The sequence below is a fragment of the Salvelinus namaycush genome, unplaced genomic scaffold (genome assembly GCF_016432855.1).
Source record: "Salvelinus namaycush isolate Seneca unplaced genomic scaffold, SaNama_1.0 Scaffold291, whole genome shotgun sequence".
NCBI lineage: Eukaryota > Metazoa > Chordata > Actinopteri > Salmoniformes > Salmonidae > Salvelinus > Salvelinus namaycush.
The window spans coordinates 18,636-37,514 of NW_024059797.1; the positions used below are offsets into that span (position 1 = coordinate 18,636).

Here is an 18,879-nt window from a genome sequence, read left to right on the forward strand (position 1 = left end):
TGTGCCTCTGCAAATCATGCCCATTCAAGTTGTAGTAACAGCTCAAGGATGAGCAATGGAAACAGGATGCACCTGAGCTCAATTTCGAGTCTCATAGCAAAAGATCTGAATAGTTACGTAAATAAGATATTTCATTAAAAAATATTTTTTTAGATACATTTTAAAACAAAAAAAATGCTTCCGCGTTGTTAATATGGGGTATTGTGTGTAGATTGATGAGGTGAAAAAATACTGTATGTTTTAGAATAAGGCTGTAACGTAAGAAGATGTGGAAATTAAAGATAGCTAGCAATATGTTAGCCAGTGGAGGCTGCTGAGGGGAGGACGGCTCATAAATGGCTGGAACAGCGCAAATGGAATGGCAACAAACCATGTGTTTGATACCATTCCATACATTCCGCTCCAGCCATTGCAACAAGCCCGTCCTCCCAAATTAAGGTGCCACCAACCTCATTTGATGTTCAAAATAAGTCAAACTGAAAAAGTCACAACCGAAACAATTGACACCATGGAGATATACAGAGGTTTCATCTTTGTATCTATGCCATTATGGCATCTGTGACAGCACGGGCAGTGCCATTGAGGCCATCTTCATTTTAAAGTTGCATGCGCCATGATCTACCAACTGAGCTACAGAGGACCACCATGTACCCACTTTCAAAATTGCACCTTGTGCATTATACTACTAGAATGTTCAGGAGTAAATTGAAAGCCTGACTGAGTCCCCCCCCCCAAGACCACATTCGGTCTTTAACTTGTCATGGTCTCAACTCACTGGGTCTGGATCTTGGGACCAACAAAGTCCTGGTAGAAATCTTGGTCTTGGCTTCTGGATATTACCTTACTCTTTGGTTTACAAACAATAGGCAACCCAATTTGAAGAAGCCAATGCTCTCTGATCATTGGCTGATCACTTCCAAACCCATAGGAATCCCCACACAGTTGACTACTTTTAAATAGTGGAAGCCCTCAATGGTAATGTCTATACTGAAACGAGTTATATCTATCGGAGTCCTCCATTTATGTCTATGATTGACACCCTTGCCACCGAAACGCCTGTTATTTTGTCAATTTGGTTTGCAAAATATTTCTCCAATGAATCTATAATGGAAGGTTAATCAAAATAATCACTATTGTGCATGGTTCTTCCTTTATTGCAACTTTTTCACTGTGTTTTGTAATAACACTTTTTTGGGGGGGGGGGTAAGGTAAATTCAGATAAATATTTCAAATATGCAATACAAACAAAGTGTGTGAGTAGTATATATGTCCACCTGAAATATGTTGGAAGACGTGTGCTGAAAGTTGGGGAAAAATAGGATACAAATGCGATTTTTTTTTTGTCCCAGTTTGCACCACTTCTGTATAATGACCCTGAGGGTACAAAACATTAAGAAAACCTCCTTTTCCATGACCGACTGACCAGGTGAAAGCTGATCCTTTATTAAATCCACTTCAAATCAGTGTAGATGAAGGGGAGGAGACAGGTTAAAGAAGGAGTTTTTAGACTTGAGACAATTGAGACATGGATTGTGTATGTGTGCCATTCAGAGGGTGAATGGGCAAGAAGATATAAGATATAAGAAGTGCCTTTGAACGGGGTATGGTAGTAGATGCCAGGCTCACCGGTTTGTGTCAAGAACTGCAACTCTGCTGTTTTTTTTACACTCTACAGTTTCCAGTGTGTATCAAGAATGGTTCACCACCCAAAGGACATCCAGCCAACTTGACAACTGTGGGAAGCATTGGAGTCATCATGGGCCAGCATCCCTGTAGAATGCTTTCGACACCTTGTAGAGTCTAGGCCCTGACGAATTGAGGCTGTTCTGGGGGTGCAACTGAATATTAGGAAGGTGTTCGTAATGTTTTGTACACATTTTGAGAAAGTATAAAGCGTAGATTCCCGGAGCGCCCTCTCTCTCTCTAATCCAGCATCGGTTTTTGATTCAGCCAGCTCGTGATTTGACCACAATAACAAAACAAAAAAAAGACGGGTTCATTTTAAGTGTTGGCAGCATCAATGTTCCCATGACGACAGACCACCACCGTTATTGTTGCTCTTTGTAGCACATGACCTTAAAAGGTTACTTATGCAACCGACAACTTCCTAGTCTCCTAACCCTTCCCCATACACCCACCCAACCCCTCTGACATGCAAGGATCTAACATGTGAAAGTAAAAGGAATATGAAAAATAAGATGAAATAATAATAGAAAATAAAACAACCCCTACTGAACATAGATAAGAGGAGGATGGAGAGAGAAGTCAAATGACTAATAATAGAAAATAAAAAACCACTCTTACTCGCCGTCCAACTGACTGTTTGTCTGGGACAATCTCGGTTGTCCATCTGTTCGTCCGTAAGGCTGCAAGTCGTAAGCAGTCTGTGTGAGGACACAGAGGAAGAGACAGTCATCCCTTTCTTTGACGTACTCGTGCTCCCTCTTCTCTCTTCATTGGGGAAGACCTGTCTGGGAAGGCTGGGTGACCCTGTATGGTTGAGGGGGGGGGGGGGGTCTAGGGTTGAGGGGAAGTGGGGGGTGGTCGAGAGGGAAAGCCATATAACGTACATTCGGAGAGCGAGAGGGTGGGTCCTGTATCTGTCCATCCATGAGTGAGTGTGGAACTCTGCTGCCCTACATGGCCAGAGGGTTAGTGGTGGTGGCAGGGGAGGTTGTGTATTTGGGCGGGGCCAGCTCCAGGAGCGCACGTACCATCCCGGCCACCAGGGGGAGCCCTCTCTCCTCCAGGATGTGGAGGGGCAGGCACAGCTGGGTCTGAGGCCAGATGAAGAGCACACGCACACAGACAACAAAGGGAGGAGGGAAAACGGGAGAACAAAAAAGGGTATGTCAATGGATGGGTAAATAATAACAAACTACCAAAAGATAACAGAAATCAACACAAATGGAAAGACAAACTCAACACAAGATGGAAAAGGAGGTGAATGGGATCCAAACGGCATGACCTTGAGGAGAGCATGGAAGCGGAGCAGGGAGCAGGTGTGCAAACACAGGCACAGGGTTACAATAAGTAGGAACTTGTGAACTGAGACACCCACTGAACAACATATCCCACAGGAGCAAATATGGAGGGAGCAGGAGAGAGAGAGAACAAGCTGAACACAAGCAGAAGTAGCGAGGAGAGAAGACAGGCGGCAAAGAGGAAGGAAGTCACACCAAATATTTGGTTCATTTTATTGTGAAAGGAGGAGCTCTGGGAAAGAGTTGAAAGGTCAACAACAGAAGACACAGGAGAGATAGACACGTGGTTACACACACTGGAAGCAAACAGACCACCGACAGAGAGAACATACACACCGCTCTTCAGAGCCAGAGGAGACATTACTCCTTGTCATTCAGCATAGACCAACAACAAACTACACACACAGCCTGCGTCTCCCGAATGGCACCCTATTCCCTATTGAGTGCACTACTTCTAACCAGGGGGCACATAGGAATCTGATTAAAAGTAGTGCACTATAAAGAATAGGGTCCTATTTGGAACAAACCACAGATTCACTCTGTCTCACAAAATATGTGCTTTGTCTTCGTATAGAACGGTATAAGAGCACTCATTGCGATATACAGTGCCTTCAGAAAGTATTCACACCTCTTGACTTTTTCCACATTTTGTTGGAACACACACAATACCCCATAATGTTAAAGTGGAATTATGTTTTTAATTAAAAATTTAACGCTGAAATCAATAAGTTTTTGTGACAAAATGTGGAAAAAGTTAAGGGGTGTGAAAACTTTCGGAAGGCACTGTAGTCCTGCCATATCCTGGGGCTGATTGTTACCACAGCTTGTGCCTACATAGACTGGTCCCAGATCTGTTTGTGCCATCTTACCCGCACAAACACATCTGGAACCAGGCTAGTGTTAAACACATTCATCACACACCAGAGACACAAAATGGGGGTAGAGTGAAGTTGCCCCTACACTGATCTTGGGTCAGTTTAGCATTTTACCTACTAAAGGTTAAAGACAAAGTGAAACATTGTAGTAAGTTAAAAGGGCTTTTGATAACCAAATGTGATAAAGAAGCAAGTTCAAACCCTTAAACCAGTACAAAAAAAAACATTAGAAAATTGCCTCATTGACTACTGCGTGCCGTGTGAACTTGAGTGGCTTCCAGACATGTCTATAAATTGTATTTGGGAGTATGGCTAGACAGTACACTGTCATTCTCTCAGCACATATCCAAGCTGCAGGCTAAGGTAAAATCTAGAGTTGTTTTTTTCTATTGTAATCGCTCCTCTTTCACCCCAGCAGCCAAACTAACCTTAATTCAGATCACCATCCTACCCATGCTACATTACAAAGACGTCATTTATAGATCAGCAGGTAAGGGTGCTCTCGAGTGGCTAGATGTGCTTTACCATTCGGCCATCAGATTTGCCACCAATGCTCCTTATAGGACACATCCTTGCACTCTATACTCCCATCTCTGTATACCCAGCGCAAGACCCACTGGTTGATGCTTATTTATAAAACCCTCTTAGGCATCACTCCCCCTATCTGAGATGCCTACTGCAACACTCATCTTCCACATACTCCACCCGTTCTGCCAGTCCTATTCTGTTAAAGGTCCCCAAATTACACACATCCCTGGGCCGCTCGTCTTTTCAGTTCGCTGCAGCTAGCGACTGGAAACGAGCTGCAACAAACACTCAAACTGGACAGTTTTATCTCAATCTCAACATTCAAAGACTCAATCATGGACACTCTTACTGACACTTGTGGTTGCTTAACACAATCTATTGTTATCTACCATGTTTGTGCTGCTACCATGTGGCGATGTTGTCATGATGTGTTGCTACTATGTTGTTCTGTCATGTTGTGTAGTTGTCTCTTTCGTCGTCATGTGTGTTTTGTCCTACATTATAATTTTTTATCCCCCATTCTCACAGGAGGTATTTTGCCTCTTGGTAGGCAGTCATTGTAAATAACAACTTGTTCTTAGCTGACTTACGTAGTTAAATAAAAAATGAACTTGTGCAAGTTGGGCTATCATAGCTAGGTAGTAAGACCAAAACCACTCCAAGCTCAGCTATCATTGATGGATATTTTGTTAGTTAGCTAGCGATGTTATCAGAACAGCTTGCGACAGTGCAGAATTTTACTATGGATACTGGCAGCATCGTGTGGTAAGTCTGACTACTAGCTGCAATTGATTTAATAGGAGTGGACATTTAACAACCTACATGTCTGTAGCTAACGTTAGCTTGCATTAACTGAATACTTGTTTTACTAGTCAGCTGTTTCTAGCCCAGCTAGCCTCGCTTAGGTTTGGCACATCTGAAGTCCCTCACTGCAAACCATATTGAATACTGTTTTATGCATAGTGTACACCATGTGCCTACAAAAGTGACTATTATTGTGGGCACTACCATGCGGTTTGCTAAGCTTTTTGCTCTTAGCTAGCTTGATGGCTAACTTCGGCTAACAGTACGATCGATGCCCGTCTAAACTACTGTAATGTTTAACACAGCTAGACCTTGCTCGCTGAATGAACACAGAAACATGTGCAATTGGGTTATTGACTGGACTATACAAGTTTATTCAATGCTAGCTAACTGCTTTGCTATTGTGGACGTCATGTATTTAGCTCCTTACTAATGTCGGGAAACAGTAGATCCGATGCCCCTGCCCATGTGAAAATTACAATTATATAGCCTACATCTGACTAAGCTCAAAACTTATGCAAGTGGATTTTTTGACAGGACAATACAGGCTTGTTAACATGATTGTTATTGTTTTATTGTTGTTCCATCTCATCTCTTTTCGTTTATTCACTTCTTGAACAAAAAGCCATGCGTACAGTTCGGTGCAGACGCTCTACCATTCCCATGACGTTTTTTTCAATATGGCTGTGGCCACATCTTTCCAAGCTTGTGCTAGGTGCTCCAAAACCTATCATATGTTTTAAAAGCATTTTCATAACATCACGTTCAACAACGTTACCTAATGTCGACATGTAAAATGTAGGTTGATTTGAGCATTTCAGTTCCACTAAGGTTAGGATTGGGGAAGCAGATCCTAGATCTGTACCTAGGGGTAACATCACCCCGGAGCCACAAAATGAGCGTTAGGACAGAGGGGGGCTCGATCACAGACAGTCAAGGAGAAAAAGGTGCCTGTAGGATACTTGATTGTGCGTCAGCAAGGACTCAAAGGCTTACAAATTACCCTCGGCTACCTGCTCTCTTCTTGATTAGGCAAAAACGTCCGACTGACTTTGAAGCTAAGGCGAAGCCGTGTTCGAGTCAGGAAAGAAGAGAAGCGATAGGGCGTTGAATGGTCAGATTACTCGTGGTTGTTTCTTCTCAGAGGCAGTCGGGGAGGAGGAAGCACGTAGGCTACATATGACAAGCACTCCTACTTTGATGTTATCTGTGCAATGGAAGCGCTTTCGGGTGGGAAGGTTCCATCTAAAAAACACACGCACACACGGCGGCAAGCGGACAAACTTAAGGCACAGAAGGAGGTTCAGTAGGTAGGTACAGTAGCAGACAGCTCATTGACAACATAGCAACCTCCGGGTCTCGCTGTCTCTCTCAATGGGGGCAGTGCCAGTACATCACAGAAGGGTAACGAGGGAGCATTGAAGGTCCACCTCGCCACTCCTTGAGTGGAAGCAAGTAACCTTCCCCAACAAACAACTGGAACAACAAAAGATAAAACCTACTATATGGCTTTTGGCATATGGAGTTGTTCCCTTTTCAGTGGATGGCAAACCAGGCAGTGGCGAGCGCTCCTCTTTGTTATGGTAGAGTGGGACAGAGAGGTCCACTCTCATTCTTGCGTTTTTCCCTTGTCGAGTTCTGCTGCGTCTGAATGGATACCGCTGTGGTGATGGGAGTCGGCGCAATATGAAATGAGAAGCGCGTAGGAGTGCGAGTGGTGTGTGAGCGCGCATGTGTGTGTACGAGTGGTGGAGAGCCAGTTGGGTAAGGTGAGGAAGGGGTTGTGTGGTCCAGACAGACAGTTCAGAGGTGGGGCACCAGGTTGCAGTACAGGGCACACAGCACAGACATGGTGGACAGATAGAAGAGGGCGAAGCCTGCCAGCTGGGCCGGGGGAGAAGGCATTAGGAGGGGGGGAGGAGCCATGGAAAGCAGGACCCCCAGCGTCCCGTAAACACAGCCTCCCCGGCCATCCAGAACCTCCTCCACTGTGCACAGCCTCTCCTGTCCCATGGGAGATGAAGCAGGGGAGAGAATGGGCAGGCAAAGGATACAATTACATAGATAGGGGAGTTGTGTGTTTGGACGGACAGATGGAAGATGAGTTTGAGGGGGAAGTGTTACGGTTAAAAGGAAGAAGAGCGGAGGAGCAGAAAGAGAAAGCTACTGTTAGTAACAGGCAAGCGGCTCTCCAAGTCAAGTTTACAAAAGCTCTGCAGGTTGCCAGTTGAGTTAGCTGGAGTCAACTGATAAAAAGAGCAGGGACAGAGAACTAGGCTAAACTTTAGTGTTGATACAACAAGCAGCGTAGTAGAGGGAAGAAATCTTATGACAGAAGAGAAAAACCTGCACTGACAGTAGCCTTTAGGTATTTAATTACATTGGTGAGGTCACCGTCTGCTGCTAGCAAATTAAAATCTGAAGAACAGTCCGTCAGTACAGGTTCTCTTGTATCACATGCTTTTTCTAACCCATCACAAACACACAGACGTTTTAGCATGAGGACTAGTGAGTTGTATACCAGTCCTTTATTCAACTAGTGTGAAGGTCTTACCTGTGGAACCCCGATCCTGCGACACGCCTCCAGAAAGTTCTCCACGTTCCGCCGACACTTGGCCATCGTCAGTTTGGGCTTGATGGACAGAGACAACGATAAGCACAACGACAGCTGCTTGTCTCAAATAGCACCCTATTACCTGTATAGTGCACTACTTTTGACCAGGGCCTACGGTCACAGTAGTGCACTATGTAGGGAATAGGGTGCAATTTGGGACATAAGCAGTGTCTGATCATAACCCAAATGCAAATGTATGGCAAAGTAAAAAGGAGCATTGTTGTATTGATATGCTTGAAGTGTAGTGTTCCTGACTGACTAAATTGATTCTAAAACTGACATCTCACTAATGCACGTATGGTATGCACGCACAGCACACGCATAAAGTGCACACACAAACACTCACCACAGCAGGGGAGGGCACATGGATGCTGGGTACGGATCGTGGCCGCACATGATTTGCCAGATGGCAGAGGACGACCCCGTCGGTCAGTGCTGCTCCCAGGTCGCTGGGCAAGGACACTTTCAGACGCGACTCTATGTTCTACAAAATAGAGCAGAACACAATTACAGGGGGATAAGCACAAGTAGGGCCAGGAGTTTTTCCTGACCTTGTGATCTGACCTGGGCTCATAAAGCATCTTAGAGTAGGAGTGATGTTCTAGGATCAGATCCCATGTCCATCTAATTATGATCTGAAAGGAAAGACTGATTCTATTTCAGCACTTCTCTGAAATGCTTTATGAATATGGGCCAAGGAACCCAGTAGAAACTCCAGGCCCTAATGGCTTGGTCAAAAGGCGGGAGAATCTGTTTGTCGGGTGTTGTTCACCTTCCGCAGTTGCTCCACCAGAGCAGCCTCCTCTCCCATGGGGCCTTGAGGCTGGGTAGGGGTCACCTCTTCAGGCTCCGGCCTGGGGGCGGCACCATCACCTGGGGGGGAAGGCAGAACCAGACAGGCTCAAACATACATATACAAGATCAAAAGCTGGTGAAAGCAGAATGGGTGCTAATCATTTATTCTGAAGAGGGTGAAGTCCAGCTCTCTACAGATACAATGGCATGATCAGACGCCTGGCAAACAATGCAGAAGACAAACTACAGTAGATAGACGGAACTCTACAGCCGACAGACAGGCGGAACTCTAGAGAACTCTACAGCAGACAGGCGGAACTCTACAGCAGACAGGCGGAACTCTAGAGAACTCTACAGCAGACAGGCGGAGCTCCACAGCAGACAGACTGGCGGAACTCTACAGCAGAGAGATTGGCGGAACTCTACAGCAGACAGACTGGCGGAACTCCACAGCAGACAGACTGGCGGAACTCTACAGCAGACAGACTGGCGGAACTCTACAGCAGACAGACTGGCAGAACTCTACAGCAGACAGACTGGCGGAACTCTACAGCAGACAGACTGGCGGAACTCTACAGCAGACAGACTGGCGGAACTCTACAGCAGACAGACTGGCGGAACTCTACAGCAGACAGACTGGCGGAACTCTACAGCAGACAGACTGGCGGAACTCTACAGCAGACAGACTGGCGGAACTCTACAGCAGACAGACAGGCGGAACTCTACAGCAGACAGACAGGCGGAACTCTACAGCAGACAGACAGGCGGAACTCTACAGCAGACAGACAGGCGGAACTCTACAGCAGACAGACAGGCGGAACTCTACAGCAACAGACAGGCGGAACTCTACAGCAACAGACAGGCTGTGACCTATAGTCAGACAGCACTCAAAGTAACAGATGGGATCAGAAAACCAACAGAGCTGAACATCATACATACAAGTCAAAAAGCCGACAATTTCCCCTCCCCCATTTAAAACATAGAAATCTGTCCATGTTGAAAATTATTCCCCACTGCCCCCCTTCTATTTTGATCAACTATCTACAGTGTTGCTCAGTGACTTTGCAGGATCCCATCCAGACATGCCTATCAGCCTAGACACAGTTACCAGAACAATGTCACATAAGACACTCAATTGTGACATGCGCATTGCACGCTCAAGAGGTACCAACACTCTCTTCTGAAAGCTCCCAAGGCCATGCAGCCAAGATCCAGAGGTTGTGATCCGGTGACATACCTCTCCTCTGCTCTTCCTTCTGGCTGAGGCGAAACAGGAAGCTGTCTGGCCGCTGGGCGGGCCCCTGGCAGGAGGGCGGGGCAACAGGGCCGGGGTAAGAAGGTGATTGGAGGGCTGCAAGCAGAACAGGATGTGAGCAGGTGGGAGAGCGGCAGAGTGAATAGACAGTGGAGTAAAATCCTTTCAGATCCACAGGAACGTCTAGGGGGTAGTGGTCAATTTGGAATACAGAAATTAGTAAATTAGTAAAGAGAGGGAGGAGTGTGTTGGAAGCCGCTCAAGTTCACATCCATTTATAATCTGGTTTCCCTGGAAGCCAGTAGGACAAGCTGCACCGAGCAGTGTATGGCAGCCGTGATGTAACCGTAGAGGGAAATGGAGGAATAGTGTGACTGGTGTCTTACCTGTGGGAGACAGGGAGGAGGAGCGATCCTCGCCCTGCTGAGTGGCCAGTCGAGTCCGAGCGGAGAGCAAACAAAGAGAGGGAGAGAGAGAGAGTTCATGTAATTTGAGTCAAGACGAAAACACCATTCATGCATATACAGTTCCCTCAACAATACTCCGGTCTCACCCCTCCTTTGACACCAGAGATGTAATGGGGGAGGGTAAAGGCCTGTAAACATCACTTGACTGTTTGGTGTTTACAGACCTATCTTTTAGCGCAAAGATGGGCAACTGTTACATAAGAGAGGGTGGACTATGGGCATAGAGCAGGCTCTCTGGCTGCAGGTAGGTAGAGTGCTCCTTAGAGTTAGCTTAGAATAACAATAATATTCATGGATTGTAGAGGTTGACCGATTAATTAGGGGCAATTTCAAGTTTTCATAACAATCGGTAATCGGCATTTTTGGACGCCGATTGTGGCCGATTACATTGCACTCCACGAGGAGACTGCGTGGCAGGCTGACCACTTGTTACGCGAGTGCAGCAAGGAGCCTAGGTAAGTTGCTAGCTAGCATTAAACTTATCTTATAAAAAACAATCAATCTTAACATAATCACTAGTTATCTACACATGGTTGATGATATTACTAGCTTGTCCTGCGTTGCATATAATCAATGCGGTGCATGTTAATTTATCATCAAATCATAGCCTACTTCACCAAACGGGTGATGATTTAACAAGCGCATTAGCGAAAAAAGCACTGTCGTTGCACCAATGTGTACCTAAACATAAACATCAATGCCTTTCTTAAAATCAATACACAAGTATATATTTTTTTAAACCTGCATATTTAGTGAATATTGCCTGCTAACATGAATGTATTTTAACGAAGGAAATTGTGTCACTTCTCTTGCGTTCTGTGCAAGCAGAGTCAGGGTATATGCAGCAGTTTGGGCCGCCTGGCTCGTTGCGAACTGTGTGAAGACCATTTCTTCCTAACAAAGACCGTAATTAATTTGCCAGAAATGTACATAATTATGCAATGTAACAGCAATATTTAGACTTAGGGATGCCACCTGTTAGATAAAATATGGAACGGTTTCGTATTTCACTGAAAGAATAAACGTTTTGTTTTCAAAATGATAGTTTCCGGATTTTACCATATTAATGACCAAAGGCTCGTATTTCTGTGTTTATTATATTAAGTCTATGATTTGATATTTGATAGAGAAGTCTGACTGAGCGGTGGTAGGCAGCAGCACGCTCGTAAGCATTCATTCAAACAGCACTTTCCTGCGTTTGCCAGCAGCTCTTCACTGTGTTTCAAGCATTGTGCTGTTTATGACTTCAAGCCTATCAACTCCCGAGATTAGGCTGGCAATACTAAAGTACCTATTAGAACATCCAATAGTCAAAGGTATATGAAATACAAATGGTAGAGAGAGAAATAGTCCTATAATTACTACAACCTAAAACTTCTTAACTGGGAATATTGAAGACTCATGTTAAAAGGAACCACCAGCTTTCATATGTTCTCATGTTCTGAGTAAGGAATTTAAACTTGAGCTTTTTTACATGGCACATATTGCACTTTTACTTTCTTCTCCAACACCTTGTTTTTGCATTATTTAAACCAAATTGAACATGTTTCATTATTTGAGACTAAATAGATTTTATTTATGTATTATATTAAGTTAAAATAAAAGTGTTCATTCAGTATTGTTGTAATTGTCATTATTACAAATATATATATAAAAATCGTCCGATTAATCGGTATCGGATATTTTTGGTCCTCCAATAATTGGTCGATCTCTAATGGATTGGATTTATATACACCTATGCTCAAAGTGCTTTACATTGTACAGGGGAAACACCTCAGCTCACACCTGGGTGATGCCACGGCAGCCATTTTGCAAGGGAGAGCGCACCACACATGCGCTAGCCAAACCCTAACAATCACCTAACTGGCCCTGGGCCAGTGTTTAGCAACATGCTTTAACACCCAAAGTATAAGGAAATAAAGAGAAAGAGACAGCGAAGGGAGGTTGAAAAGAAGACGTACAAGTTCGCAGTACCTGCAGTAGACACGTGGGGACGATATCTATGGACATCCCAGACCCGGAAAGAGACTGGGGTGGGGGGGACAAAAATATAAAAGGAGAGAGACAAGAGAGTAAAGCCAAAAGGTGGATTGAAGGATTTTTTTAAATAAAAATGTAACTCAAGAAAAATAAGATAAAAAGAGACTATTAAATGCTGATAAAGATAAAGAGAACATTGAGTACTATTCTGCTAATTGAGTAAGCACAGTGGAAACAGCATGCTGCACAGATAAGGGCAACAAAACAACAACTGTGTTTGTGGGTGTTTGCGTCTGTGTGATGGTACACTACATGACACAAATGATGTGGACACCTGATACAACAGCCTCCACTCTTCTGGCTAGGCTTTCCACTAGATGTTGGAACATTGCTACGGGGACTTCGGCCACAAGAGCATTAGCGAGGTCGGGCACTGACGTTAGGTGATTAGGCCTGGCTCGCAGTCGGCGTTCCACTTCATCCCAAAGGTGTTCGATGGTGTTGAGGTCAGGGCTCTATGCAGGCCAGTCAAGTTCTTCCACACCGATCGACAAACCATTTCAGTATGGACCTCACTTTGTGCATAGGGGCACTGTCATGCTGAAAAAGGAAAGGTCCTTCCCAAACTGTTGCCACAAAGTTGGAAGCACAGAATCTTCTGGAATATCATTGTATGCTGTAGCGTTAAGATTTCCCTTCACTGGAACTAAGGGGCCTAGTCCGAACCATGAAAAACAGCCCCAGACCATTATTCCTCCTCCACCAAACTTTACAGTTGGCACTATGCATTGGGGCAGTCCTCCTGGCATCCGCCAAACCCAGATACGCCACTCCAGAGAACGCGTTTCCACTGCTCCAGAGTCCAATGGCAGCGAGCTATACACCACTCCAGCCGACGCTTGGCATTGCGCATGGTGATTTTAGGCTTGTTTGCGGCTGCTCGGCCATGGAAACCCATTTCATGGAGATCCCAACTAAGAGTTATTGTGCTGACATTGCTTCCAGAGGCAATTTAGAACTTGGTAGTGAATGTTGGGGCTATACGCTTCAGCACTCAGCGGTCTCGTTCTGTGAGCTTGTGTGGCATAACACTTAGCGGCTGAGCCATTGTTGCTCCTAGACATTTCCACTTCACAATAACAGCATTTACAGTTGACCGGGGCAGCTCTAGCAGGGCAGAAATTTGTCAAATGGACTTATTGGAAAGGTGGCATCCTATGACGGTGCCATGTTGAAAGTCACTGAGCTCTTCAGTGAGCTATTCTACTGCCAACGTTTGTCTATGGAGATTGCATGGCTGTTTGCTCAGTTTTATTCACCTGTCAGCAGCAGGTGTGGCTGAAATAGCCAGATCCACTAATTTGAAGGGGTGTACACATACTTTTATATATATATATATACACAATGCATTTGGAAGTATTCAGACCCCTTGACTTTTCCCACATTGTTACGCTACAGCCTTGTTTTAAAATGTATTTTAAAAGAAATCCTCATCAATTCACACACAATAACCCACAATGGCAAAGCAAAAACAGGTTTTTAGAATTATTTGCAAAGGTATTAAAAAAAAACTGAAATATCACATTTACATAAGTATTCATACCCTTTACTCAGTGCTTTGTTAAAGCACCTTTGGCAGCGATTACAGCCTCAAGTCTTCTTGGGCATGACGCTACAAGCTTGGCACACCTGTATTTGGGGAGTTTCTCCCATTCTTCTCTACAGATCCTCTGAAGCTCTGTCAGGTTGGACGGGGAGTGTCGCTGCACAGCTATTTTCAGGTCTCTCCAGAGATGTTCGATGGGGTTTAAGTCTGTGCTCTGGCTGGGCCCCTCAAGGACATTCAGAGATTTGTCCCGAAGCCAGTCCTGCGTTGTCTTGGCTGTGTGCTTAGGGTCGTTGGAAGGTGGACCTTCGCCCTCCAGTCTGAGGTCCTGAGGATCTCTCAGGTTTCCCTTGTTCCTGACTCCCAGTCCCTGCTGCTGAAAAACATCCCAACAGCATGATGCTGCTACCACCATGCTTCACTGTAGGGATGGTGCCAGGTGTCCTCCAGACGTGAAGCTTGGTATTCAGGCCAGAGTGTTCAATCTTGGTTTCATCAGACCAAACAATATTGTTTCTCATAGTCAGAGTCCTTTAGGTGCTTTTTGGCAAACTCCAAGCGGGCTGTCATGTGCCTTTTACTGAGGAGTGGCTTCCGTCTTGCCACTCTACCATAAAGGCCCGATTGGTGGAGTGCTGCAGAGATGGTTGTCCTTCTGGAAGATTCTCCCATCTCCACAGAGGAACTCTGGAGCTCTGTCAGAGTGATCATTGGGTACTTGGTCACCTCCCTGACCAAGGCCCTTCTCCCCTGAATGCTCAGTTTGGCGGGGCGGCCAGCTCTAGGAAGAGTCTTGGTGGTTCCAAACTTCTTCCATTTAAGAATGATAGAGGCCACTGTTCTTGGGGACCTTAAATGCGCCAGACATTTTTTGGTACCCTTCCCCAGATCTGTGCCTCAACACAATCCTGTCTCTGAGCTCTACAGACAATTCCTTCGACCTCATGGCTTGGTTTTTGCTATGACATGCACGGCGGAAACATCAAGGATGATCAATGGAAACAGGATGCACATGAGCTCAATTTCGAGTTTCATAGCAAATGGTCTGAATACTTTAGTAAATATTTTGAATAAACTTGCAAATGTGTGCCTTGTCATTATGGGGTTTTGTGTGTAGATGGATGAAATTAACATTATTTTTTAATCCACTTTAGAATAAGGATGTAACATAACAAAATGTGGAAAAAGTTTAAGGGTCTGAATACTTTCCGAATGCACTGTAGTGTATGTTTGCAGACAGCGCATGTACACCATTTTACATTTTAGTATTTTAGCAAATGCTCTTATCCAGAGCAATTTACAGAAACAATTATGACTTGGTTTGTTTGTATGTATTGCTGTGTATCATTAATCCAACAATGTGTGACTGCGTGTGTGTATGTATGCTGTGTACACATAGTTGCTCCCTAAATGTGCGTGTGAAACAAGTCAAATGTTTGTGCGTATGAAGTACTGTAACCAAAAGTGTTTCACCTGCTTGTAAATGCCAGGCCTCCTCTTTATAGTGTTGGTGTCAGTGTCTATCTCAAACACCATGCGAGGCTGGTACTCGCTCTAACAGTGAACCAGCCGGAGACGGAAGAGAGAGAGAGAGACAGAAAAGAAATACAGAAAGAGGGGAATCAGAAGGGAAAGAAGTGGAGAAGTGGAGGGGTTAAGCCAGGACAGATGTAAGCTGGTTACAATGCGCCAGGAAGACAAAGAGACCTATTTGCTGCGCCCATGGGCTCTCCATAGAAAATTAGTGAACTATATAGGGAACAGGGTGCCATTTGGGATATGACCATTGTCTATTGAACAGGTGAATGAAACCAAGAAGGGGACAGGCAAGGAATCCAATAGCAGCAGGTCATCTAATAACTATACTAACAGCATTTTCACACTATCGTGCCGACCCAAACCATACCGTGCTGGTGTGGATATTTACATTTTACATTTCCTTAAGTGAGCAGAGGGGCATGGTTAGCTCGCCATGTCCCGCCCAAACCAGGCTTTAAATAAGCTGTGTGTAACAAAGCAGGCTGATCCTTGGGTTAGACCATACTGTGCTCAGAGAAAAGTGAGCCAGAGGAGTACAGTTTGGGTCAGAGGAACGTTTGTGTGAAAAATGTATAATAGCCAGGGTGGTGTTCATTAGGCACTTGACAGAAAATGAAAATGAGCGTTTCATCTTAGTCCCACTTGGCAGTTTGGTGCGTAATGAAAACGTCACAGTTAGATATTCTACAAGTCTGGAACTCTATTGGAGGGATGCGACACCATTCTTCCATGAGAAATTCCATCATTTGGTGTTTTGTTGATGGTGGTGGAAAACACTCTCAGGCGCCGCTCCAGAATCTCCCATAAGTGTTCAATTGGGTTGAGATCTGGTGACTGAGAGACACACACACACACTTTAAACCCCATATGCTCCTTTGAGACCCCTCTTTCAAAGTCACTGAGATCTCTTCTTCTAGCCATGAGGGCCAAAATAATGTTTAACTGGGCATTTTATACATGACCCTAATCATGATGGGATGTTAATTGCTTAATTAACTCAGGAACCAGACCTGTGTGGAAGCACCTGCTTTTAATATACTTTGTATCCCTCATTTGTCAGTTACCTGTAAGTCTATAGATTGTTTATATAGCTACACACATTCACACTATAAATCAGACAAGAGTGTCAATCCAACCCTGGAAGACTAGTTAGAGAAGGAGGGAGGACAATGAAAGGTTATTGGGTGTTGACGGGTGGTTAGAGGACGGAAAGAGAGCAGGTAACACCACATGTGGGGGCGACCGGGAATTGCAGGGGGGGGGGGGGGGGTCGCCAAGTATATATATATTTTTTTACGAGTACAGATTATTGTATGGAATGATATACAAATGTTTGAGAAATATTACTTGAAAAATAAAATTGTATTGAGTAAATACAGTATTCATTGGTTTCTTTTCACTTTAATAAGAGATGTACATGCAATGAATCGAAGGTTATTTGTTGATGTAAAACCTAAATTGACCACTGTTTTAAAATCAGTGGAGGAGGAGTGAAGGGAAGAAGAGAATGGGAGCACAGCCCCGGGGCCTTACCATGAAGAGGGCTGAGTCGTCCGTGTGGGTGGAACGCCTGGAGGGGTACGCGTTCTGGCAGGGAGGAGTGGAAGAGAGGGAATGAGGACAGAACACACAAGAAGACAGGAGGTGAGGATGGAGAGGAGGGGGATATAGCTAGGATATATAGCCAGGGCTCCAGACTAACATTTTCCCCTGGTGTCACTAACATTTTCAGTTGGTGCCACCAGCCCAAAAATGTGTGCCGCATCACACAATGGAATATATTTGAGTCAGCACCTTATAAAGTCATTCACAATGCTTTATTAAAGAAGTGACAGTGCTAACAACTTGAATCTCAGAGTTCTAAAACCGGACCAAAGCACTTGGGTTACACAGAAACAGTACCAGTAGTAGCTGGCTAACACCAGTCGGATGAGAGAAAGGAAGCTAAATACATTTAGCTATGTAAGGTTTTTCCACATGGCTGAAGTGATCTGTGTAAACTGTTGGCCTTGACACTTGCATGTAATAAGCACAATTATAAACTGGGTGGTTCGAGTCCTGAATGCTGATTAGCTGACAGCGTGGTATATCAGACCGTATACCACAGGTATGACAAAATATTTATTTTTACTGCTCTAATTAAGTTGGTAAACAGTTTAAACTAGCAATAAGGCACCTTGGGGGTTTGTGATATATGGCCAATATACCATGGCTAAGGGCTGTATCCAGGCACTCCGCTTCGTGCCTAAGAACAGCCCTTAGCCGTGGCATATTGGCCATATACAACACCCCCTTGTGCCTTATTGCTTAAGGGATTGGTTTTTGTCTAAAATGACATCCCCAAATCTAACTGCCTGTAGCTCAGAACCTGAAGCAAGGATATGCATATTCTTAATACCATTTTAAAGGAAACACTTTGACGTCTGTGAAAATGTGAAATTTATGTAGGAGAATATAACACATTTGATCTGGTAAAGGATAACAAAGAAAAAAAATATGTATTTTCTATATTCTTTTGGTTCCATCATCTTTGAAATGCAAGAAAAAGGTCATTATATGATTGAGGACTCTAGGCACAATTTAGATTTTGGCCACTAGATGACAGCAGTTTATGTGCAAAGTTTTAGACTGAAGCATTGCATTACTTTTCAAAATGTATTGTCTGCCAAATGTGCCTAACTGGTTTATTGATACATTTTCAAGTTCATAATTGTGCTCTCTGAAAAAATGACATGGTATTCTTTCACACACACGGTGTGTGCTTAATTTCAATTATTAGTGGGCTCTTATAGATAGCATCATTGTGACAATGGACAGGGACTATGCGAGCATCTTGCTTATAGTGTGTCATTGTGACCCCCCTCGAGCATCCTATTGGTTCCTGCATACACCCCACACACGCCCTCTTCATGCTTTTGTTACCCTTGATATTCGAGATTTCACCTGATTGTCTATGCGATTAAATGTGAGTCAAAAGAAAAGGGAAATAGAAGTATTATCTGAGTTTTTCGGAGGCGAAGGACACAGTCTACCGGTGTCACCCTCGCCTCCCGCCTACTGTGTACACAAGTCCTCCAAGCTACCTAGCTAATTCGCTTTGATTCCGCCTGCCGAACACCTGCCCTCGCCGTAGTTAACAGAACTGCGGGAAAGCAGTGCTTGACAGGCAGGGGGGGGGAAGTACACTGTCTACCGGTGTGCGAGCTAGCTAGCTATCCCACCTGCTGTGTACCGGAGTCCTAGTTAGATAGCTAACTAGCACCTAGTGCTCTTCGCCAATGCCTGCTGAACACCTTGCCCTCGCTGTTGTTAACGGAACTGCGGGAGAACAGTGTTCGACAAGCAGGGGCGAAGGACACTGTCCACCGGTGTCCTAGCTAATGTTAGCTAGCTACCTTTCCCACTAGCTGTGCACCGGAGTCCTAACTAGTT

At 44.6% G+C, this 18,879-nt stretch overlaps 1 protein-coding gene across 1 annotated transcript; it reads right to left on the reverse strand.

Annotated features, from left to right (window-relative positions):
• Nucleotides 1-1,776: 1,776 nt before the first annotated feature.
• Nucleotides 1,777-17,026, reverse strand: LOC120039675 (DISP complex protein LRCH3-like). Its single transcript, XM_038985091.1, has 7 exons — nucleotides 16,981-17,026; nucleotides 10,242-10,278; nucleotides 9,838-9,951; nucleotides 8,578-8,678; nucleotides 8,152-8,289; nucleotides 7,746-7,823; nucleotides 1,777-2,777 (listed from the first exon to the last, which is right to left on the reverse strand). The coding sequence occupies exons 1-7, from the start codon at nucleotides 16,981-16,983 to the stop codon at nucleotides 2,637-2,639; spliced, it is 612 nt and encodes a 203-aa protein (XP_038841019.1). The 5' UTR covers nucleotides 16,984-17,026; the 3' UTR covers nucleotides 1,777-2,636.
• Nucleotides 17,027-18,879: the final 1,853 nt, after the last annotated feature.